The sequence below is a fragment of the Danio rerio genome, chromosome 10 (genome assembly GCF_052040795.2).
Source record: "Danio rerio strain M-AB ecotype USA chromosome 10, GRCz13ab, whole genome shotgun sequence".
Taxonomy (NCBI): Eukaryota; Metazoa; Chordata; class Actinopteri; order Cypriniformes; family Danionidae; genus Danio; species Danio rerio.
The window spans coordinates 10775001-10800795 of record NC_141030.1 but is presented as its reverse complement, the minus strand read 5'-3'; the positions used below and the strand labels follow the sequence as shown (position 1 = coordinate 10800795).

At 33.7% G+C, this 25795-nt stretch overlaps 1 protein-coding gene across 3 annotated transcripts in view; it reads right to left on the bottom strand.

Annotated features, from left to right (window-relative positions):
- Window positions 1–25795, bottom strand: part of sardh (sarcosine dehydrogenase) — a 175979-nt gene that overhangs the window by 126518 nt on the left and 23666 nt on the right. For all 3 annotated transcript variants that reach the window (XM_087269124.1, XM_087269125.1, NM_001326686.2), the window contains 2 exon segments: window positions 18119–18223; window positions 2591–2720 (listed from right to left, as the gene is read on the bottom strand). In XM_087269124.1, coding sequence (XP_087125250.1) covers window positions 2591–2720; window positions 18119–18223 — 235 coding nt within the window.

Below are 25795 nucleotides of genomic sequence, written 5' to 3'. Positions count from 1 at the left end.
GCTGAGCATTAAAACGACACGAACCGAAACCAAAACTTTTAAAAGTGAGACTTTTTCTCCTTTCTTTTGTCCGTTCTTTCTTGAGGTGTATATTATTTTTCTATTAATTATTGATGACTGCTTTGCACCTTTCAGCATTGAATTGAATGATTTATTATATTATTTCGTTTGTTTTGTAGCAGAAATAGGCTAGTATTTATTAAATTGACATGCATATAAAAACAGCAGTACAAAATAAATATTTCTTACTGCAATGCTTCATTTGTGTTTGATGCAAACCATCAATTTATTTTCCATAGAGTAACAGCAGGACTTTATATAGCAGATAACTTACATTAAAGCACATTCAAGGCAGCATGATGATGAGAAATATAATTCATTGTTAGTATTATTGTCATCATCGTCATCATTAATATTTTATAATTATTCAAAATTAATTTTGGAATTATTGCACAAATATTAAATCATCACAGCATTAGTTAGATAATTGTTTCTGGGTTTTGTTAGTCCCAATTGATGCTGTTTTCAAATACAATAAATCCCTTAATATACAACTTGTCAATATCATAAATTTTTGGTGGGTGCTCCTAAATTTTTTCTGGTGCTCCTAAATGTTTCAGGTTGGGAGCACCAGTGCTACCAAGTAAGAAAGTTAATTTCGAGCCCTGTGTTTTGTAGCAAAAATATTATTTATTAAATTTACATATATATATATATACACACACATATATACATATATACATACATATATACATATACATATATATATATATATATATATATATATATATATATATATATATATATATATATATATATATATATATATATATATACATATATATATATACATATACATATATATATATACATATACATATATATATATACATATACATATATATATATACATATACATATATATATATAAATATATATATATATATATATATATATATATATATATATATATATATATATATATAAACAATAGTGCAAAATAAATATTTTTTACTGCAATGCTTCATTTCTGTTTTATGCAAACCATAAATTCATTTTTCATAAAGTAACAGACTTTTTATAGCAGATAACTCGCATTAAAGGATATTTAAGTCAGCATGATAATGAGAAATGTAATTCATTGTTAGTATTATTGTCATTTTCATCATCATTTATATTTAATAATTATGAGACATGCATTTTGGAATTATTGCACATAAATGTTAATAAGTCATCAGCATTAGTTAAATAGTTTCTGGTTTTTGTTTTTCCTAATTGAAGTTGTTTTCAAATACAATAAATCCATCAAAATACAATTTGCAATGGTGCTTATTCATTTTTAATGGGTGCTCTTACATTTTTTCAGGTGCTCCTATTTATTAATTTTATTTATTTTTTGGTGCACCTAAATATTTGAAGTTGGGAGCTTCGGTGCTACCAAGCAAAAAAAGCTAATTTCGAGCCCTGCACAGTAAAATAAACTTTAAAAAAAAAAATAATAATAATAATAATAATAATTAAAACAAGGTCACTAGTCAAAAATATAAATTAAGTTTATATGATGAATTTGTGGTTTATTCAAGCCTTTCTGAAATGATGAGTCTCGCCGTTTGCAGTAGACACACATTAATTATTTAACCGACACCATGCACCCATGGTGATTATAGCGGTTAAGAATTACACAGCTATTTTACCGTATATATTACTGTACTATATTATAAACATGCTCTGTTTTAAAAATGTTTCAAACTTTTAAAACTTATAAAAATCATTGTACCAAACATTTTAATCCCTGTTTATTCACAAAAAAAAATGTTCTGTGGACATGTGTATGCATATTATGTTTTAAAACCGCACTCCTACGTCATGTTGCAGAGGGCCTCAAAAATCACTGGGATCACCGTCCTAATTTTAAAAAAGAGACTTGCTGGGTTTATATCACACTAATATGACTGTGGACACACTATACATGCACACAGTTCTGTTCAAACAGCTTATAAAAGTAGATTTTCATTATAGGCGCCCTTTAAGAACAAAATGTTATTTTCTTTCAAATTATTTAATTATTCACTTCCCAAACGGTGATTCAAAAACACATTTGATTCCCACGGATATCTCCTATGAGCAAAATATCTTTTGCTAATTCAAAAACATGCAGCATTAAAAATTTCACTTTGTCCCTGAACAGATTATTTTTACAAAGAAGTTCTTTTCAGTGACTCAGAAACATGTACTGCAGCTATGTAGTTTCATTCCTAAAAGGATTACTCTCATGAGCTATTATCTTTTTAGCAATTAAGTCTAAAAGTTTGCTTCATGAAGAAATAAAAAAAAACTTACTAAATTTAAATACTTGTAACATCACTGGTGTAATTCGATTCCCCAGCAAGAGACTCTTACTTTAACTCCTATGAGTCAGTCCTACTTCATAGTGATTCATAAACGCGCAGTGTCAAGACTGCAATAATTCAATTTGATTAAATATTTAGTTATTTAAAACTACCTAACAGCTTTTTCAGAGATTCAGAAAAAAATAAACTGGACAGATTTAGAAACATATAATATAGGCAATGTAGCCTATATACAATACCTGGACCGCAGACAGTGGATTTGATTCCAGTTTGCTCCAGAGCAGGAACTCTATTGACGGCGCCATCAATGTGCTGCATAAAAACATCCCAGTCCAGATCAAACAAGCTGAAGGCAAATTTATCAGAAACCTGCAGATCACAGAAAAATACACATTAATACTCAGGCATAACATTGTTCCCTGGTCAAATGTGATGAGCTCATGTACAATAAATTCAACAGTACATCTATGAAACAGTACATCTATAATTTGAATTAAGCTGCTGATGACCAAATTACCTTTCACTAAACCCCTTACACATTCTATCAAACCCAACTAAAACAAGCAAAAAAAAAAATAAATAAATAAAAAAAAATAAACACCCCTTAAAAGGAACAGTAAGCAATTTTCGCAATTCAAGAGTACATATTCACAAAAAAAAAAAAAAAATGGCATAGTTTGATGGTGCCATTACTGAGTGTGGAATCATGTTGTGGTCTTCGTTACATCATACAGGACTCCTGCAGTTATCATGTTCATGAGTTACCTAAAATATTGAAGACTTATAGTAGGATGAAGCCTAGTAAGGCACCAATAACACTGAGCACATTTTTTGCAAGGAGAGGAGTCTTTTTAAAATTATTTTATACTGACAGCGAGCTTTTTATGCACCTAAGGCATATCACATTCTGCGCCTGCCTTACCTTGTGTTTTTGACAGAGTGCTCTGTGTGGATGCGGTTAAAAAGTCAATTGTGAAAAAAGTACCGGACATCAAGCGTTTTAACATCAAGTGTTTCAGAACATATATAGTGGTTACAGAGCAACACAACATAAAAAGTGCAGAACACTGCTCTATTCTAAAGTCAAAGAAAAAGCATAGGCTCCTTGCATTTTAAGAACTTAAAACAGTGTTTGTGATCACTCCCTAAAGCTGAAAGCAGTCAAAGCGAACCAAGAGCGCTGCAACAACTGCTAATGAGAAACCCATGTGGCGTAATTATAGAGCAGCAAAGCTTTTATTATGCCACAGTGAGTCGACTGCTTCTTCTAGTCATGATCACATTTTATTACACTAAATAAATTTTAGTGTGCTATTATATTACACAATAAAATGTGTTTTGGGTTTCCGTTTTCTATAAAGCAAAACCAGAAACCAAGGGTGTGACATCAGGAGCGGCCTGTCACTATTTTTCCAATGCCATTGTCTATTTCTCTTCATTTTAACATTCTTTACTTTACATTTAGGGTAAAGTCAGTGCAAAGGTGAGTTACATATACATATATATACATAAATCAGACATTTGTCATTGACAGATTAGTGACACTGTTAAAGATCAATTCACATGTACAACAGTTTGTGTTCGCTACAAAAGAAAAAAATATATCAAAAAGCTTGTCATAATCATAACTCTAATGTGATATAATTATTTAAATGATCTACACGCTTTCGGTTTCATTTTATCTGCTAAGTGCGGTTTATACCTCACATGCGGCTCCAAAACGATCACTCTGTTCCACAAACTGAGTGTTATTTACAACTCTATTACCTGCGGCCTTGAATACATCATTACATGAAGACAGAAATGACATTTTTGGGTAAAATATACCTTTTAAATACAGTATGTGAGTCGTTCAGCACCAGTTCAACACTATTGGTGTCCAGGTTGCTGAACAACGTATGTAAAACAATGTGAAGACATGTGGCTGCCTTTGCTTCTATCCTGAACCTGAAAATATGATTAACAGAATCATAGAAATGCTGGATTAAGATCTTGTAGGGGGTCGAATCTAGATTGCAATCTTCGGACGGACGGACGGACGGACGGTCAGACAGACAGATAGCTGTGCAATTAATCGAAAATCCGATTTCGATTTTGGCTTGTAACGATTATGAAAAGCCACTAATCGAGATAATCGATTATTCCATCACGTTACGTACCGCCCCCATTCCAGTTGTACACGTGTGAAAACTCTTTGCCTCTGCAAAGCTCAGTTCCACGTGAAAATGACTGAAAGCATGTGCGGTAATGTAACTTTTGCAGCACGGGATGCGCATCTTTCATATTTTTAAAAGCGCAAAAGAGCACGTGCTGTTGTGTGTGTGTGCACCGTGCTTAGCCTCGGACAGGTAGCGTGTGTGTGTGTGTGTTTGCGCGCGCGCCACGCTTAGCCTCGGACAGCAGAGCACACACACATCTAACGCGATCTTAATGTGACAACTTTAATGGTGAAATAAATGCACACTTGTGTCAGAGCGCGGTGTTTAGTGATTATTCATATTAACCCTCATTTGTGTAATAAACTAACAAGTGGAGAATCAAAAGATATCAGAGCCGCACTATTCTTAAAGAGACCGTGCGGTATTCCTGCTGCTGCCGACTGTTTTTACTATTAATCAATAATAAAATCAAAAATACAGTAAAGATGCTTAAAGCACAGTTTAAACATAACAGATTTAATAACTAATTTCTAATAACTGTTTTCTTTTATCTTTGCTATGATGACAGAACATTATATTTTACTAGATGTTTTTTAAGATACTAGTATTCAGCTTAAAGTGAAATTCAAAGGCTTAATTAGGGTAAATAGACAAGTCATTGTATAACAGAAGTTTCTTCTGCATACAATCAAACATATATATATTGCTTAAAGGGGCTAATAATATCCAGCTATTAAAATAGGTTTCAAAATATTCAAACCTGCTTTTATTCTTGCTGAAACAAAACAAATAAGCCTTTCACCAGAAGAAAAAAATATAGGAAATACTGTAAAAAAAAAAAACCTGTTAAACATAATTTGGGAAATATTTATCTATAAAATTAAATTCACAGGAGGACGAATAATTTTGACTTCAACTGATAATCGTTTTGAATAATCGTGATTACAATTATGACCAAAATAATCGTGATTATGATTTTTCCCATAATCGAGCAGCCCTGATGGACGGACGGACGGACGGACGGACGGACGGACGGACGGACAGACGGACAGACGGACAGACGGACAGACGGACAGACGGACAGACGGACAGACGGACAGACAGACAGACAGACAGACAGATAGATAGATAGATAGATATGCTGTGCAAGATACTAAAAAGCATCAGGTTAGAAACATCTTGATTTTTTTTACTTGATTTCACTTTATAGCTTGATTTTATAGGTTGTGGTTTTTTTTTATTGTTTTGATATAATTTCCTCTTGAAGCCCTTGGTCATTTTGTAAAGCAAACTAAATATGATTATAAGATGAATTAATAGATATATCTATCATAAATTCAAAATAGAATACATTTGTTTATGGTTATCACTATTATACATTGACAAAAACAAACAATATATTAAAATAAAATCAGTTTTACACTTCTGAAGATCATTATGGTAACAATCATGAGTTCTGAATAACTCCAGTATTCATTATGAAACCAAACATATAACATTTTAAAATATGTGCACTAATAAACCATGCCTAATTTGACCTGGTATATTTATTAAGTATGTTTAAACAATGCATAATGGTGAAATGTATCTTGGTACAATAAAGAACTGCTTGTTCCATGACCACTTCTCAGTTTTGTAATTTTACTAAGGCAAAGTCCTCTCAGCTTGTCAGTCTTCTCTCACTGCCACAGGGGACTGTCAATGAACTCAAAACCGTGGGATGGAAAAAAGTAGCAGCAGACGGTGTGAGCAATCTGACAGCTGATGAAATGCTGATCGCAAAAAAAAAAGTGTTACCGGCCTGCAGTATAAAAATAAAAACTGTAGAAGCTGCATGTATGAGAGCAGGCCAGGCTTCATTAAGAGTTTCAACAAACACATTCCTCAAAATGTTCACACTTCACCAAGATATTGATCTGCGGTTTCATAGCATCACTGTTGCTCTGCAGTGGAAGTCTGAGGTGAAAGACAGGGAGCTTGATAAAAAATTTGGTTACAAAAAGAAAACTGCAGGCTGGACATGATCATTATTTGGAAAATTTAGTCTAAATCTAGTCAAAAAAAATGTGGTCAAAAAAAAAAAAGATTTACAGACAGCATTACACCTGGATATCTGCAGACAGAAGCTCCAATAAACACACATGCTATATTTGGAATATAGATGCTAGTGGACAGAGCGACCGTTGCTGCTTCTGCAGGACAGTTTGTATTAAAGACAATGTCACTTTTTTTTGTGAGTAAATTTATATTAATTTATTTGGCAAACACTTATCCAAAGCCACTTTCAAATGAGGATAAAAGAAGCACTACAAGATCAACAGCAATATACAAATTCTATGACAAGTCTAAGTAAGTTTAACATTTTGTTGATTCATTCATTTATTTTCTTTTCGGCTTAGTCCGTTTATTAATCTGGGGTTGCCACAGTAGAATGAACCGCCAACTTATCCAGCATATGTTTTAAGCAGCGGATGCCATTCCAGCTGCAACCCATCACTGGAAAACATCCATACACACTCATTCACACACATACACTACGGACAATTTAGCTTGCCCAATTCACCAGTACCGCATGTCTTTGGACTGTAGGGGACACCAGAGCACCCGAAAGACACCCACGCAAACACGGGGAGAAAATGCAAAGTCCACACAGAAATGCTAACTGACCCAGCCGGGGCTCGGCCTTCTTGCTGTGAGGCGATTGTGCTACCCACTGCGCCACCGTGCTGCCCACATATTGTTCATTTGTTTTTGTATTTAAATACATACTTCCATACAGTACAGTACACATATACATAAACATATACACACATGTACACAACAGCTGGTTTGTCAAGCCCACTCATCTGCGTAAAGCACAAAGAATTGCACAACACATTCACACATTAACTAAAATGTCTATTGGAACAGCATGGATGGTTTCTGAATGTTCGTTATCAGTTTATTATTGCTAAAGTATTTTCAGCTTAATTACTTATACTTCTACTAAAAACGGAAAAGAAATTAATTATAGGTATATCAGGACACTGAGTAACGCATTACTATATTCTGATTAGATTTTTGGGAATGCAGTTATGTAATGAATTACATTTTTTAATTTGTGTAATTTGATCAGTTACTAAAGTCAATGTAATTGTGTTACTTATTGCACATTACAAATATAGTTTTTAAAAGAAAAAAAATGCTTCATTTGAATCACATTTTCGCTGTAACGTCAGTTAATAAGCATTTGTTTCAAAATTGCTGGAGAACGTGAGCAAACATGGTTACTGACAAGAGTGATTGCTTCTTCCTAGGAAATACAGACAATACTTTGATTTCACTGAGCATAAATACAAAAATATTGCTTTGAAATGCAGTCTATGTCCAGTCTCTAAAGAACTTTCGACTGCTTTTTTACTCGATCAACAACTTCAAGTATTTGAACAGAAAAGACAATACTCATCACCAAATATGACACTGGTGCCCAAAAACACAGCAACCCAACTCAGTCTAAACAGGCTAAATTGGATTTTAGTGCAGGATCAGAAATGAAGGTATCTTCTACAGTAGCTGCTAATGGGGCCGTTCACATATCACATCTTTTGAGTGTGCAAGTTTGTTATTTCAAATGGAGGTGCCTGGGTTGTGCGCGCAAATTTAAAGTGCATATTGCATGCGCTTGCATTTTCCAGGCGCTTTCAGTTGAAAACCGTGAGTCACGTGACAAGACCTGACTGATCGGCTTCATACTTTGTATGAAATAGGGTTGTAACGGTATGAATTTTTTACGGTATGATAATAGTCTAAAACAATACCACGGTTTGACGGTTTTGCGGTATACGGTATTAAATAGTAATTCTCATAGCAAAGACCCTGAAAAGAATAAGAACACGTTTTCTGACTGAACAAAGGTTTTATTTCAACAAACTTTTGAAAGAACCATTTTAATAGAACTATAGAAGTCTTTTATAAAAATAAACTGAAAAATCTCCCATTTTAATAAATTAAATTAGAAGGAATAAACAAGCAAGGTCTTTTAAGATTAGACAAAAATAAACTTAAACTGTCCTTCCTTATAAGCAGGATAAATGGGAGACCAAAAGTGCAATACCAAGTTTATGGCTGTAAACATGTATTTAAAGCGTTGTTTTTTTCAGTCTAGGTTGTGATGAAGAAATGTAAGCATGTTGAGATTTTCAGGACTTAATCTTGACCGCTGAGGTGAGAGAATGTGTCCACTTGTACAATGAACAAATAAAAAAATAAGAAAATAATAAATAATGTGTCAAAGTCCAAATAAACATGGTGCAAATCCTCAGTAAAAAATAGATATAAATATTTACTATACTATAAATAGTTACATAACGAAACTAGATTCAATATGGAACATCCTTAGGTTTTATGTGCCAGCATGGATATGGTTGTCTGTGGATATGGATTTGGATATGGTTGTCTGCAATGCAGACAAACAGCTGCACCTTCATTTGCGTCTTTTGAAAACAGCAAGAGCAGCAGTTCGTCTTTGCTGTGTCACTGTTTTGTCATGTTTCTGTGCTGCTGTGCATGCAAAAGTACTTAGTAGGAGAATTATTTCATGCAAAACTTTTTTTTTTTTTTGCGTTTTATTTATTTTATCTCTCATTCCGTGTTGTTCAAAAAGCTCATGTTGGTCCACAAACAAAAGTGAAACCTATGCTTATTGGTTGTGATATAGCGAGTTTGAACCAATCTGGGCATGGAGGAGGGACAATGCATCAATGTATCATGTCTGGTTTGTCCGGAGACACAGTAACGAGCGTTTCTTTGTCAAATCAGCGTTGTGAAATTTTGATGACGTAACCGCACTGATTCTGGAGCCTCTGAAAGTCCGCGAATGTTTAGTGATACAGCACTGGAAAGCTGAGATTCTCTTCTTTATGCCAATCTTTGAATTGTATGAATCGGATCAGCGGATCAAAAGTTATTAAACATTTAAGAGCAATACTTATTTTTAGCCGCGGGCGGCTGTCTCGGTCTTTAAGGGTTAAAACCGTTGATATGCAATTGTTCATGGTATGATAATCGTGCACGTTCAAATCGTGGTAGACCGTCATACCGGTATATTGTTACAACCCTAGTATGAAATATAAATATTTCGGTAAACTAATTACCTCAGACAAACACAGAACACCCAAACTCTGCAGTGCTTTTTCATACTATGGATGTCAATGGTTACAGGTATTCAGTTTTCTTCTAAATGTCTTCTTTTATGTTAAAAAAAGACAAGCAGGTTTGAAACAAGTAAATCATGAGTTTTAAGTATTCAACTCTTTTAAATATGTCAAGCTGCTGAAAGAACTGCAGTTTTTTATATAGATATATTATATGTTTTAAAAGTAACTTTAAAGCAAATTAATTAGTAATTACTTTTTATATTATGTAATTAGTAATGTGATCACATTACAATTTTCCAGTATTAGTCGGTAATTTGTAATTACTTTTTAGTGGTACATTACCCAAACATACCTTCTTGAACATAAGTTACTGGCTGTAGTTCACTTAATGTCCAGTGTCACAAAAAAGGCTTTCTGAATTCGAGATATCGAATCTTAACATATCGACGACATCTTAAAAACAAGACATTTAATGAGGAACATAATGTATTTTTGATATTGTCAGCTGCAGTACTCTAGCCTTCACTATGGAAAACTTCTTTGGCAGTACCTCGAAAACAGAATCAAGAGCACATTAAAGCAGAACTCAATAGAGCGGCACACATTATACCCCAGACGTCCTGAACCACCTACACACGCACATTTACATGAACCACAGGAGTTAATTAAGAGTCTATGAAAGTGATACTGCAGGTGTCATGCACAGCAAAACATATCAAAAGCAACACACACACGTCCTTAAAGGGTCATGGACTGCCATTACTTATTTTGTACTGTTCTCTGAGGTTTAATTACAACTTTATCCTGATTCTTACAACAAGAAACATTGTAATTTAGAAGTAATAGGCTCTTTTTTTTTTTTTGGTCCTGTTTTGACCCCTTCAATGGAAAACACATATAGTTTGAATAGTCTTGGGAGATTGTAGACTTTAAAATGAACACTCATTGGTATGATTGGTTTCTTTTCAAGTTTTTTTTAGAAAAGACAGTTGTGTGTCCACTGATGTGGGTCTCTGATGTATGTTTGACAGCAAAAAGACATCATAGATAGATAATGCTGGGAAATCGGTTAAACAGGCTTAAATTCTCAGTGCATATCAAACAATTTGTAATACCAAGATTTACCTATTTTCTTTTGAGGGATGCTCTGTGTGTGAACACGAAGGAACAAGTCATTATAAAAATCAAAGCAATGATCATATGAATTTAAAAATTGCAGCAAGGATTTAAGACCTTTGTAAGGCTTTAATTAATGGAAAATCGATTTAAGAATTGTGTAAGACCCACAGAAACCCTGTGATCAAGGCAGTTTTGATCTAATTGATCAAACAATAGCCTGGCATCATGCAAATATTCACCAGCTTAATTAAGAGTCAATTCTTTCTTAAAAAAAGAGACAATAACTATTTGTTGTGCATTTTAATCCAAAGTTTTAATGAAAAGTCCAATTTGATGGCATCAATACCTGCATTAAGGTGGTAATTTTGAGACAGTTTGACATTAAAGCAACAATTAAAGCATGCAAATGTTTTTTTTTTTTTTTATATACAAAGTCAAGCCTGAAAATATTTATATCTTTGACAAATTCTGACTTTTTTGGACCGGAAACGTCACAGTCTTCTCCCAAAATATAATAAAAACATGTGCAAGATAAAATATATGGAGGTTCCACATATAACAAATGATGAGTTTTCCCTTATAACTGAAAGTAGAACTACAGCAGCACATATAATACTGAAGTTTTGGAAAGACATTCATTGCCCTACTCTTAAATTATGGATGGAATTCACGGTTGAGAATGTCATACGAAAAAATGTTAGCCAAAATAATTGGTGGTCATAAGAAAGTTATATGGAAGAATTTTATTTCTTCACTTAAAGGTGCAAAACAAATGTTTTTGTTGTGCTGGTTGAAAGTCTCTTCACACCCAGTAGTAATGATTAAAGTAAATGATCTAAATGTATTTAAATGTACTTTTAGGGCTCTCAATTGATTTTAAAAAATAACTAATTAATCACACTTTTTTTTGTAATTAATCATGATTAATCGCGAAAACTCATATTTATTACAGAAATACAATCAAAACAATCAATGCCAATAACAAACAAAATTATTTCCATGTTGGATTCTAAGTTGGCTACAAAAAAAATCCAAAATACAGGCATTGCAAATATGGAAATTGGAAAATTATATTAATAAAAAAGTATTAAATACAAACAATTGTATTTATTGAAAAGTTGTATTGCGAGTTGAGAACATTAATTATAAAGTAGAAATAATTTTGCTTAGTCCTCCTTAACATTTAGCCAGTTGCTAGGACAGTCCAGTCAGTTGACATTATGGGGGGACAATGTGGACCTTTCTTTTAAATGATGTGAGCTGAGAGTGAGAACAGTCCCTCACACGCAGAATCACTGAATCAGCATATAAATTTCAGTGCCTAATTTTGGTGCCACTGGTGCTGTGACGAGGACATAAGAAGCATCAAGAGATAGACCAAAGGCACGTACCAAAGACTATACACTTCTTACAGGGACTTTGGTAGCACCATCTCTAAACATTTAATTATAAACAGCTTCAGCGGTGTCAAGCATTTACTCTTGTAGCTAATAAACACGCACACACATATGCATGCGCACACACACACACACACACACTTTACAAAAGTTGCGTGTTAGTGGGAAACACGTCAAACTTAATGAAACATTTGAGGTAGGCTTGCCACGATAGACGGTGTTGACGGTAATACCGTTTTTTTTTTCTAAAACGAGTGATTTAGCAATGCCGCGCCATTAATAAGCCAACTGCAGAGAAACAACAACCGCAGTGAGCACTTTTTCTGAAGTTAAGCTCTTCTTTTTTGCACTTGATTATGCGTTTAATGTAAAATAAAAAATCAATAATGAATAGGCCGACAAGAGTGCATCCTGTGTGTACGCACATCTTTTATAATTGAGGATGCTCTCATCAAAAACCGAAAATTGCTTCGTCTGTCTGGCAATATTTTGGCTTTTAATCGAATGAAAAGTTCATTTAGATGAGCCAATATTAAACATTGCAATAAAGTAACCGAGACGTGTGGCCACCCATCGAATCTGAGGTCTAATCTCTCTCTCTCTCTCTCTCTTTCTCTCTCTCTCCGAGACGCCAGACAAGTCAAGACGCAAAACTTAGGCAGGTGCAGCTGACAGGTAGTATAGCTGAAGAAGCCTTTGCGAAATTTGTTATTAACAGGCATAAATGTCTTTGAGCCAAAAAAAAAAAGTATATTTGTAGGATATCTGTAAAAACGCAATTGGAGAAAATGTTGTAGGAGTTGTGTAGGCTATTAATTATATAGGCCTAAATTCTAAAAATAAAAACCTAAATAAACAATTCCCGGGATTTTTCGTTTGATAAAAATATATGTAAACGAAAAAAAATCTAAGGCTAGCTAGTTTGAATTAATGTGTTTTAATATTAATGAAAATATGCTTAGCCTATTTATATTTAACAGATATATACGCCGCCAATAGACAAGCCATTCAAAACATATCATTTCACTGTGTACTGGGTTATAATGTATATTTTACAATAAAAACTAAACGTAGCATGTCTCGCTGTCATTTAAAACATGTAATTCATACCACACCAGAGCTGTTGGTCCTACAGTCTTTGCAGTGTGTAAACTTACACGGCGGTGTTACTCATGCGCACCGAAATCTATCTGATGGAGATTATATGTTACTCGATAGACAACATTAACTTGAGAGATTTAAAAAATAAAAGGTATTTTTTTAAAAGGAACAACACGCAAATCTGTAACAAATAAAACTAAAAATAAAATGTCTTGCCAGTGCTGTGTGTATTCCGCCACTGACAGTGCACGCCCTTATGCAGCGCCTGTAACTGCCGCTTTTAAGAGAGATCAAAGCTCTATCGATATAACCAAAAAGCAAGATTATATAGTTAAAAATATTCCATAACAATAATTATCAAAATATTTATACATTTACATGTTGTTTATTGAGTTGTGTAATCTGTAGGCTGTCTGATCTCAGAAGCTGTAAACTGACACGCGTGCAGTGATGTTTCTGACAAGGCGCTTTTATTTAGCCTGTAGTCTTTACATTTTTTTACATAATGTTCCATTACTCAACATTTCTTTTTCATTATTTATAGTTTATATATAAAATGAGTGCTAGCTTGATTAGTTGTGATCATTATGCAAGGATCACATTTCATATTAGGTTTATTCTTCAATAGCCTATAGATTTGTTAATAATGTATTTTATAAACAGATTGTTCATAAGGACTAAGCTGTTAATATATAATATAGGCTTTTATGGTTGTTATTTGTTTGGTTCCAACTTCCATTTTTTTCAGTCTGTAGCATTAGTGTTTTATTCATTATGTCAATAAAAGTTGTGTTGTTTAATAAGTGTTTTATTCATTTATTTTATTTTTTATTTTTTGTAGTTTTCTTTTCGTCTATTTAAACAATTGACGCCGAATTGGTGATTCCCGCAAACACTAGGGGTGTAACGATATTAAAACCGAACTGAAATATAGTGATACATCAACCACGATACGTATCGTGAAACTCTCGTGGTGTACCGTGGTACTCTCACGCCCCCTACTGCCCATTGTTGAGGTTGACGTCACTTGTCTCTAACTAATTGAACCAATTTAAACACATCTTTATTATCATATTTGATTAAATTGTTTTAGTAATGATGAGATTTTGTTCTAAATATTATAATCTAAAGTTAGTATTTTCCAAGTTCATGTCATGTCATGAGACTTGAGTGAGCGATCACTCGTTACTACTGTACGCAGGATGGCTGCTTCACATAGTACTGAGATTCCAGATACCTCAGACACATTTAAGTCGTCTGTGTGGGAACATTTTGGTTTTCCAGTGGAGTACAGGAATAGAATTCGTGTCATAGACGAAGCGCACGGCAATCTGTCACACTAATAAAAATAATATAATAAAGTAGCGAATTCAAACAGAGTATTAAATAAAAAATTAGTTAAAACTTGAGCAAGGGGACGATAGTGAAGCCAAACAAACAAAAAAAGAAATATAACAAAACAATTCTATATAAAAAATAGCATACAAATCAATTGAAATAAAAATGTACAAACCTCACAAAATTTCTTGAAGTGGGTAAAAGTAACGAAAGTAAACGAAAAGTTAAGCAAAAACAACGAAAACCATAATCATTTCAGAAAAATACACGAAAAACTGAAATCAAATTCCATAAAAACAGCATTCTTCCAGCATTCCTTCATATTTTCATCCAAGAATTGTCACGGGGCATGAACAATATGTTGCTGAATGAAAGTGAACTGCTGAACTGCAGTTAAAGCCTAAAGATTAAAAATGAAACACCCAAAAGTTCATGAAACTGCAGGAAACGCTGGATAACCTGGTGATGCGACATTAATTGTTTTATACCAAAACTTTCCTTCTAAAAGCACTTCCTTGGTCTCATCCATATTTCTTTGCACATGAAACACATGACGGTCACAACAGGAAATTAAAAAAAACTGCAACTACAATAATTGCATAATTTTTTTTTTACGCATTAAATATTTCTAATTAATCGCATGTCCTAGCGTGCTAATTTTGACAGCTCTAGCATTTTTATATTCTGGGTAATGCAAAAAACTAAAAAAACTTTCATCCCATTAAATATTGTTGGGCGGACAATTCCGATAATTCTGATAAGTAGCTCAAACTATCTGTCAGCAAATGTAGATTTGTACAACTGCACATCACTGGTCACGGAGATCCCCCAATGGCACGTGTATGTGTGCATTCATGTGCACACGAGACTGTAAAATCAAATGCTGAATCAAAACTTTTTGATATCCTAAACCAATATAGAGTTACTTTTGCATGCTAGAGGAAGGATGACACCATGGCTAAATGATTTATTTTACAGGTGATGTTCTGTTTTAAAACTATTTTAGTCACGCAAAGCTGATATAGATTGTGTTATATTATGAATGGGTTATATGCACAGAAGTGTTGTTCAGCCACTGAAATCTTCCGGCGAACGATTGATAATTATTATTATAATAATACATTTTATTTATATAGCGCCTTTTCAGAGCTCAAGGACACTTTACAAAGAATATAACAAAAAGAGATAATACAAGCAGACATTAAAAGAAACAGTAAACAAGTAGAGACAACATTAGGTACAGAAACATACAGGACGTCAAATATAACAAACTAGAAATACAAAACAAGACCTAAGAAACGGATAAGCAGAGAACAGGTGGATCAGATAAAGTGGTCAGTTTGTCAGATCAAAAGTGAAGCATTCAGAAAAAAAGTGAGTTTTAAGTAAAGATACTATTAGCAGAACGGACTGAACGTGGTAGAGTGCAAGTTTGGGTGCAATAACACTAAATGATCTGACTATTTTCAGTTTCATGAAGACCTTTTACAGCATCGATAGTAATTTTTATTTAGTTTAACAACAAAACATGAGTAAACAGTGCTAATCTGCATAGCCTGCTTTACTGAGGAGAAGTTGGTTTTATATTTACATTGGTTAATTTTTTAACAATGACAAGCTGTGATGCCCTCCCTAAATTGTTTACCATGCTACTTTATGTATTTGGTCTAAAATAGCATGTAAGTATGGCTTTATAATAAGTGTAATAAGTGTAATTCCAAATACTAAGCATACAGTAGTGGCTTTAGGACAAAGTGTGAGAAAGTGAGTACAGCGATCCTTGCATGCATGACGTATTGCACGTTATGACAAGTTATATATTAAAGTACTATAAAGCTTTCTAACTGGGAATGACATGATCTAGTTGGTTGTCTGCTGTCATCAAAGGTGCGAGCATTTGCGATTTCAGGAGGCATGACTTTGGACAGCAGGGATGGGACTGTGTTTCAAAAATATTATGATAACCAGTTAGCGTTTTGGCAGATCACCTATGGCACCTTTAACTATGAATGTGTCTACCCTGTTGTGCTCTGTTGTATTACCTTTACGCATTTGTTACAGTTTTCCTAATTTTTTTTTTATTTTTCTTGACAATTTTCTAAACTGTAAAGAATCTGTATGCATTTTGTATTTTTATACGGTACTATATTCTTTACTAAAAGGAAACCAATAAAAATTTTAATAAATTTCCAATAAATTGTCAAAAAAAAACATTTATCAGTCCTCAACAGAAATTACTGGCCATGAAGGTCATCAGTTCACCTAACTTCACCAATGTTAACCGAGTGCAAACTTAGACAAGCGATCCGCTGATGAATCGACTGATCTTCGCGACTTTAACATGCTCTGGTGTCCATGTACCCGTGTTTGCAATCTGTGAAGAGCGGTGAACTGATGAACTTCACTGCCGATCACAGTCATTTCTTTTAAACCCTAGTAAAAACTGGCAAATCAGCTCTGTTTATGAACACGCGTAAATGTTAGCAAGGAATGGACATTTTTTAAATTTACGTATCATTACAACACTATTACAGAAAACACAAGGGTGCTCTCCAAACATTTTACAAGCGACTGCACTGTTTTATCACTCGATGGATTACATAGGCTGAAGCAAGGAAGCCCCCACAGTGTTTTCCTTGTGCCTAGTTTACCTTAAGCTTCATTCATGATTTCGTTCGATGCCTAATATGCTTTTAATTGGTGAGATTAAACTTAATTGAATGGTATTAAAGTGATCTTTACACCATATCTGCACTTTGATATCATGGTAACAGCTGGAGGTTTGTAGTCCACAGTAGAGCTGCACAATTAATCGAAAAAAAGATTGGCAAGACCCACGCGAAGGCAGGGAGAACATGCAAACTCCACACAGAAACATCAACTGAGCCGAGGTTCGAACCAGCGACCTTCTTGCTGTGAGGCAACAGCACTACATACTGCACCACTGCCTCGCATTGTGATTTTTATTTTAAGCAAAAAAATACATATAAATAAATAAAATAATAATAATAATTGCGATTCTCATTTTATCCAGAATCGTGCAGCCCTAGTCCCCAGCATCTTGTTGCAATGTTTACAGTGCTGGCCCTCTACTTTCGTTTTTTTTCCACCACAAGCTCGCTTTCGTTTTTTAAAATGGCGGAAGTGTGAAATATAATAATAATAAATAAATAGAGCATATTGGCTGTTGAGCTTGTTGACAAATTAAGGGCGCTTTCACACTTGGTTTAATTGCCTGGACCATACCCAAGTCCGATTGTTCCCCTTTCTTGTTTGGTTTGTGATCACACTGTCTTTTTTTAACCTGGGTGCAGACCAAAAGTGCTAGTGTGAAAGCACCCTAAGAAAATGCACGTTGACATCAAATGTCGACTGTTTTGTGTTAAAAGTTTTTTGCTCTGATTGACTTATACTTGCTATTTAAATATTAAAACAAAATGTGTGACATGCATAACTGTAGTAAAAATCATGAACAATAACCTTTGTCATACTAAAAAAACCAAAGGATCACAACTCACATCATCCCAGAATATGGGGTTCTGTTCGTAGCCTCCCACGGAGAGTGCATCACCCTGAAGACGGAGGTAGACTGATGCATCATGGTCCCTGACGTTGGGCATGTTCTAGAAAAAAAAAAAAAACACATTTCATCATCCTTTTCAAAGAAAACTAGCTCATTAAGTGAATGTCTGATGATGAAGCATTTCCATATGGTGGCATTAAAATCAACCAAACGCTTTAACTGAATTTGAATATTTCCCATCCACAAAAAAGTCAATCAGTTTCACTACCACATCATGTGAATGACAAACCGTTCATCACTTCAGTTTCAGTGATGACACATTGGCCTCTGTGTGAAGAGTAACACGGCTGTCATACGGCATGAATCAAACTACAAGCTCACACACGCGCGCACAGTGTTGCATAATCCACAGCCTCTGAGTTAAGTGCTTATGCCACGGCTGCTGTTGTGTTGTCCCACTGCAGTGTTACAGAATAGAGCAAGACAGGCTCAAAAACAGACCTAGAACGAACATGGAAAAAGTAACAGATGGACAAACACAGCAAGGAGAATACACAACACATGAAGTGCATCTACTGCTGATTCCTAATTCAGTAAAGTAGTTATGGACATCAGGTAATGGACATTGTAATTCAGTTCTGAGTGCTATGCTAAAAAAAGATAGCATACATCCAAGATCACTTACAAATAAACCATTCATGTCCATTAAAATCATCTTTATTTAATGAATATTTGCTGCCATGATATCTAGAAAATGGATAAATCTTAATGTTCTTATTTGCCTTGCCATTTTTGTAGCACTAAAATATATAAGCAATTATTAATATTAAATATTACTTAATGAGGGTGGCGCGGTGGCGCAATGGATAGCGCTGTTGCTTCACAGCAAGAAGGTTGCTGGTTCGAGCCCCGTCTGAGTCAGTTGGCATTTGTGTATGGAGTTTGCATGTTCTCTCTGTGTTCGCGTGAGTTTCCTCTGGGTGGTCCGGTTTCCCCCACAAGTCCAAAGACATGTGGTATAGTTGAATTGGGTAGGCTAAATTGTCCGTAGTGTATGCGTGTGAATGGGAATGTGTGGGTGTTTCCCAGTACTGGGTTGCAGCTAGAAGGCCATCCGCTGCGTATAAACATTTGCTAGATAAGTTGGTGATTCATTCTAAGCTGAAAGAAAATGAATGACTAAATTATTTATTGATGCTGGCTTGAGAACCAAAACACTGATATGCTGTTTAAACTATTGGTTAAAACATATTCTTCTTCTATCTGTCTGTGTCTATTTGGTCAAATATTTCCAATCCACCTGTTTGTCTATGTATCTATCCATCCATCCATTCATCATGCATTTTTAAATCATTAGCTAATTACATTTTATAAGTAGTCTACTCAGCTCTGCTAGCAATGACCTAATTCATGTAAGAGCTGTGCTAATTGTAGCAACACAGCAGCAAATTTTAAAACATGCTAACAATTAGCCAACTCATATTAGAAACATGCTAGCAATGTGATATATTATGTACAATTGTGCTAGTTCAAGTAGCAATCCTTTACACATTCCAAGAATGTGCAAATTCATGCTAAACACTTTTAAAATGAGTGGATTCATGCTAACAGTGTGCAAAATCATGGTCTCAACATAAGTCACATTAAAACATGTTTCCAATTTGCTAATTCGTGTTATGAATAGGCTAGCAACATGTTAAATGTAAGCAACACTCTTGTAACCGATTTATCTACTAATCCAGAGCTTATAGTGAGTATTACCTTCAAACTTTTTGCTTAAACAGTACTTTACACTTCAAGCCATTTTAAATGAACAATCTACTTTTTTAAAACAAGATCATTTTAAAAAGTCTTTTAGTTGAGTTTTACCATTTTTGTATCCATTTAGCCTATATCGGAGTCTAGCAGAAGCACTTTTAGCTTAGCATATATGACAGACATATACTGTAGATGACACCTATATCCTGTTGTTGTATATTAGAAGGAATGAGTCAACAGAGCCGCCATTTTAGTACAGAGTAGCACTCCTTTGAAATTAATGCGGGACCAAGTTTCAGTGGAAGACTGTCCAAAGCCAGATATACCCATATATCTATGATCTTGAGTTTTCCTGGTTGTCAGTATGCAAATATATATATTTTTTAATTACGAAAATTATAACTTTACATCACTTTTCCACATTGATGGATGTGACTGCATGGGCCTTGCCAACAAAGAGCATGTGCTTGTGTGCATGGAAATGTACTATCCTCCCTCCCTGTTTAATCTGATCTAATCCGAGTCCTTTCACTTCTCATTTTGACGAAAGGAGTGATAGCATTGTTTGATAATATTATTCAACAAAACTAATATAGCACTGGAATTGAGTGCGAGTAGGTGCTCCTTTGCCTTATGGTGAATGGAGTAAGAGACTGTATTATTTTATCATCAAGAACATTACTTGTTAAGCACAAAAGTTCATAACATATAAAAAAAGTTAAAAAACTAAATCTTACCTATGAAATGTGATACCTTTGTGCTTTGTTTTTTTTTATTTGCTTGTTACTACACCCGTACACAGTACTAAAGACCAGCATCTTCACATTGGCACACTGTCTTGACTAGTGCAGTTGAATGACATTTGTACTGAGAGCCCTGTACAAATGTGACCGCGCTATTAACGCATGCTCAGGGCCCCTATGCGACATCTAGTGTTAATATCTATGAGCATACACCACTAAATCAGATTAGACCATTAGCATCTGGCTAACAAAATTACCTGAGTTTTAATAATTTTCCTATTTAAAAGCTTGAGTTCCTACAGTCAAGCTTTATATAGGAAAATTATGCAAACTTTTTTTTTCTAGTGAGATGCAAATGGTTTAATGCGATTCAATGATTTATTCTAAGCTAAGCTAAAGGAGATTGGCTGAATTAATTCAAATACGGTGTAACTCAACAGTTTGATTCTAAGTGACTTGTAAAACGAGCCCATTTTTGTTCCTTTAAACTGAAAACCTCTAACTGCTTTAAACATTCTGACCAAGCCTCTTTATTTTTATAAACATTTCTATCGAATTATGTAATACAATAATTATATTTAAACTTTTATTATTATGGTTTTGTTAGTAGGTAAACATTAAACTGCACTTCATAAGCTATTTGACAAATTCTAATGACTGTAAAAACACGTACAATATTTACTGTTCTAAAACCCTCCATTTAAATATTAATAATAAAAAATATATTAGTAAAACATGGATAATTTAATTAAACATGCAAGTACCTGAGAAGATCTAAAGCCACAATTTCAACTTATACAAAACAATTTTTAACTATTATTTTTATTAAAGTATATAGACGTAACGCTATGACCACTAAACTGCTGGAAACATTAGAGTAAAACTGATCTGTGTAAAATTTTTACACCACGACAACTGAAGCCTGATTTTCACGTCAATTTTCTTTGGTTTCCTTGGTAGCGCATTTAAAAATAGTACCATTTAATCTCTCATTGACACTGTTAAGGTTGAAAATGCATATTCATGTGCAAAACATTTTATTAATGCAGCATTATTATAGAGCACAAAAAAACTAGAAGCTTAATCTTTTTTATATATATATATATATATTTGTGGATGTTAATGTCATACAATGCTATTTTCATGTCAAATATCATACTTAACGTTTAGAAAAAAAATGAAATAAATATATAAAACGAAAAATAATAAGTTAAAGTCAGAATTATTAGCCCCCCTGAAATATTAGCCCCTGTTTATTTATTTTATTTTTATTTAATCAATTTCTGTTTAACGGAGAGATTTTTTAGATTTTGGTTAAACGATTATAGTCTGAAAAAAAATATTTCACTGTTATCACCATTATTATGTTTAACCATTTATTAAATTCAAGACACTACTAGTTTAGAAAATAAAAAGAAAACTGCTTAAATTTGAAAGTGTTGTTTATTGCTGCTCGGTAACCACATACAGCTGAAAATATTAATAAAAAACAAACAATAGTCCAATTCTTTCTTTGGACTTAAAAATAAATGAAATGGTTTTTGATTTAAACATCAGAGATAATTTTGCAATGACAATAAATGACAGAACAATAAATAAATAAATACAAATAGCAATAAATAAAAAATAGTATGTCTAAAGTTAAGCTATATATTTAGCTAAGAATTTAAATGAAGTGTTGTTATTATCTGCGTTCATACATACATTATCATTTTAAAAATTTGTAATAATTCGTCTAATATATATTTTCTTTACATTTCTCTAAAAGTCACACACAACTCTTACCACTAATTTCTACTGGATGCTCCTGGAGTGTGCGTATGCGTCGGTCCGCTTCCCAGCCGTGCACGCGTCGCTCCCAATATGTGCACGTCTCCATTGGAAACAATGTACTAGCGTGCGGAAAAGATGCAACATGTCAACGACTTGCTGCTATAGTAAATCCAATATGCATGCGTACTGGCATAATTTTGTTTAGTGTCAGCAGCTTTTTTTCTGTGCAACAGAAATGCAGCGTTGAGAAGCCTTTAATGATTAAAAGTGGGGTTAATAGTGAAATCGCCTAATCATTGTACCCCTATTAACGATATCAGTGCATTGTACAAAAGGCCTTTTCTACAAACATATCTAAATGTTTTCGGCTGCTCGTGCCACTCATTTAATGTCAGATGACTCACTCTCTGCGTAGCCTTCAACTGCAGCATGTGCTGTATTAAATAGACACAAATCACTTTATAACTATAGCGACCATTTTTCGACTAAATTTGCTTTAAATAAATTTATTTTTGATGTCTTGGTCACACACAGAGGGCCAGAACAAATTGCCTTGGGGACCACGGGCCGGCAATTGAATAGCTCTTGCTTGAAGTCACATTTAAAGGCTTAACTACTGTAGGTTAATTAGGTGAACTAGGCAGGTTAGGGTAATTAGGCAAGTTATTGTATAACAATGGTTTATTGTGTAGACTTTCAAAATAAAATATAACCTAAAGGGGCTAATAATTTTGACCTTGAAATGGCTTTTAAAAACTAAAAACTGCTTTTATTCAAGCAGAAATAAAACAAATAAAATTTCTCTAGAAGAAAAAATTATATCAGACAGACTGTGAAAATTTCATTGCTCTGATAAACATCATTTAGAAAATATTTTAAAAAGAAAAAAAAAATCATAGAGGGGCTAATAACTAACTTCAACTATATATATATATATATATATATATATATATATATATATATATATATATATATATATATATATATATATATATATATATATATATATATATATATATATATTAGTGCTGTCAATCGATTAAAAAAATTTACTAATTAATCGCACTTTTTAAAAAAAATTAATCGCGATTAATCACATTTAAAAGACTGAAACTTGTAATTTTGGCTATTCGAGTGTAAAATTAATGTAAACGCAAGACAAATACTGTTTAAATTTAAAATAAAATTATTAGAATTTTTGTTTAACTTGTAACACAGATTTCTTCATGTAAACAACATACCCACAATAAACCATCAAGATCCTGGCTTGACAGCCATATTTATTACAGAAATAAAAACACAGGCATGTTAAAGCCATTTGAATTTCAAAACAATCAATGCCAATAAAGAAAACATTGATTTCCATGTTGGATTCTAAGTGGACTGCAAAAAAATGCCAAAATACAGGAATTGCAGATATGGAAAATAATAATAATAATAATAATAATAATAAAGTATAGAAAATCTGTGCATGCCCTTGAATAGGTTTACCAACTCCCATTCTATAAAAGCACAAAAGCCATATATAGGAAATAACGAGAGTTGACAAATTAAAAAAAAACTACTTTTTTTATTTATTTATTATTAAAATAAAATAATAATCCACACTGGAAATGTGGGTGCCTGTGTGTTTTAAGGGAGCCTAATAAATAATGAACATAACAAAAACTGCCTACTAACGCATACAGTTAATGTTGATTAATAAAATAAAGATAAATAATAAAAGCAATGCATCAGAGACCCTAGAAAAATGTTTAACTCAACAATGAAACATCAAACGCAGCAAACAGCTTTTACATTGTCAATCAAATGAACATAAACAATTAAAAAATGCAACAAATATTTTTTTGGGCAGAACTATAAAACTAAATGTAAAAAAAAAGTTGCTTAAGTTGCACACTAGTTTGGTCATGTATAAATATCATTATAATATCAATATTGTATAAATATTATTGTCACTATAAGCCTACATTATGCTGACGATCAAAAACACAATGTCATGATATCTCCTGCGCTTGTCTTCTGAACGAGTGCATCTTAAAATACATGACTGACACCCCTCATAGAGCTTGAGAAGCGGACATTCTTTATCATTTGTAAAATAAAGACTTGCAGGTTAAGGAAACAGCATAAGAATTTGCCGCGGCCGTGGTGCAGATTAAAAGTTAAACAAAAGTATATTTATATGGACAGATCGGTAACTAGATAGAATAGACAGGAATATATTGATCTGTGCCCCGCTGCAGAGTGCAGACAGACGCAAAAGCCTGCTCTCCCACGGCGCGGACCGGCGCGTAAGAAATAGGCGGGACTCTGCTATTTTGACGAATACACACCAACGTTACACAGAGCCCAACATGGAAGTTTGTGATTGGGTCAGCCCAATGTCAATAAAGAAAAGAACCAATGGGCAGCAGATTATGTCACACGGCTGCTTTGTCCGGAAAAGAAACATCTCACTTTCAGAGCGTGACAGCTCGCAGCACCGTCAATCACTCAGGCAGAAAAACATGACGGTTTGCTAAGTGTTTTATGGGCCGACAGGAACAAAAAAAATGTGTTAATTTTTTTTTTACGCGTTAATTATTTCAAATTAATCGCATGCGTTAACACGTTAATTTTGACAGCGCTAATATATATATATTTCCTTACATTTCTGTACCGCTTTTCTGGGCATTCAAAGCTCTTTACACAATGGGTGGAATCTCCTCATCCATCACCAGGGTGCAGCATCCACCTGGGTGACGCGACGGCAGCCATTTTGCACCAGACTGCACACCACACACCAGCTGATTGGTGGTAAGGAGACAGAGTGATGAAGCCAAATATGATTTGGGGATGGTTAGGAGGCAATGATGAACAGAGGCCAATGGGCAAATTTGGCCACGATAAAGGGGTGAAACCCCTACTCTTTTTCAAAGGACATCCTGGGATTTTTAATGACCACAGAGAGACCTCGGTTTAACGTCTCATCCGAAAGACAGCGCTCACTGAGCAGTAAAAAGTCCCCTTCACTATACTGGTGGATCACACAGAACGCAGGTTGGGCCACACTAACATCACTTCCGGCAGCACCCTAGCTTTCCCATCCAGGTCCTGACTGGGCGCAGCCCTGCTTAGCTTCAGTAGGCGACCATCTGACCATATATATATATATATATATATATATATATATATATATATATATATATATATATATATATATATATACATATATATATATATATATATATATATATATATATATATATATATATATATATATATATATATATATATATACATATATATATATATATATACATATATATATATATACATATATATATATATACATACATATATACATATATATATATATATATATATATATATATATATATATATATACATATATA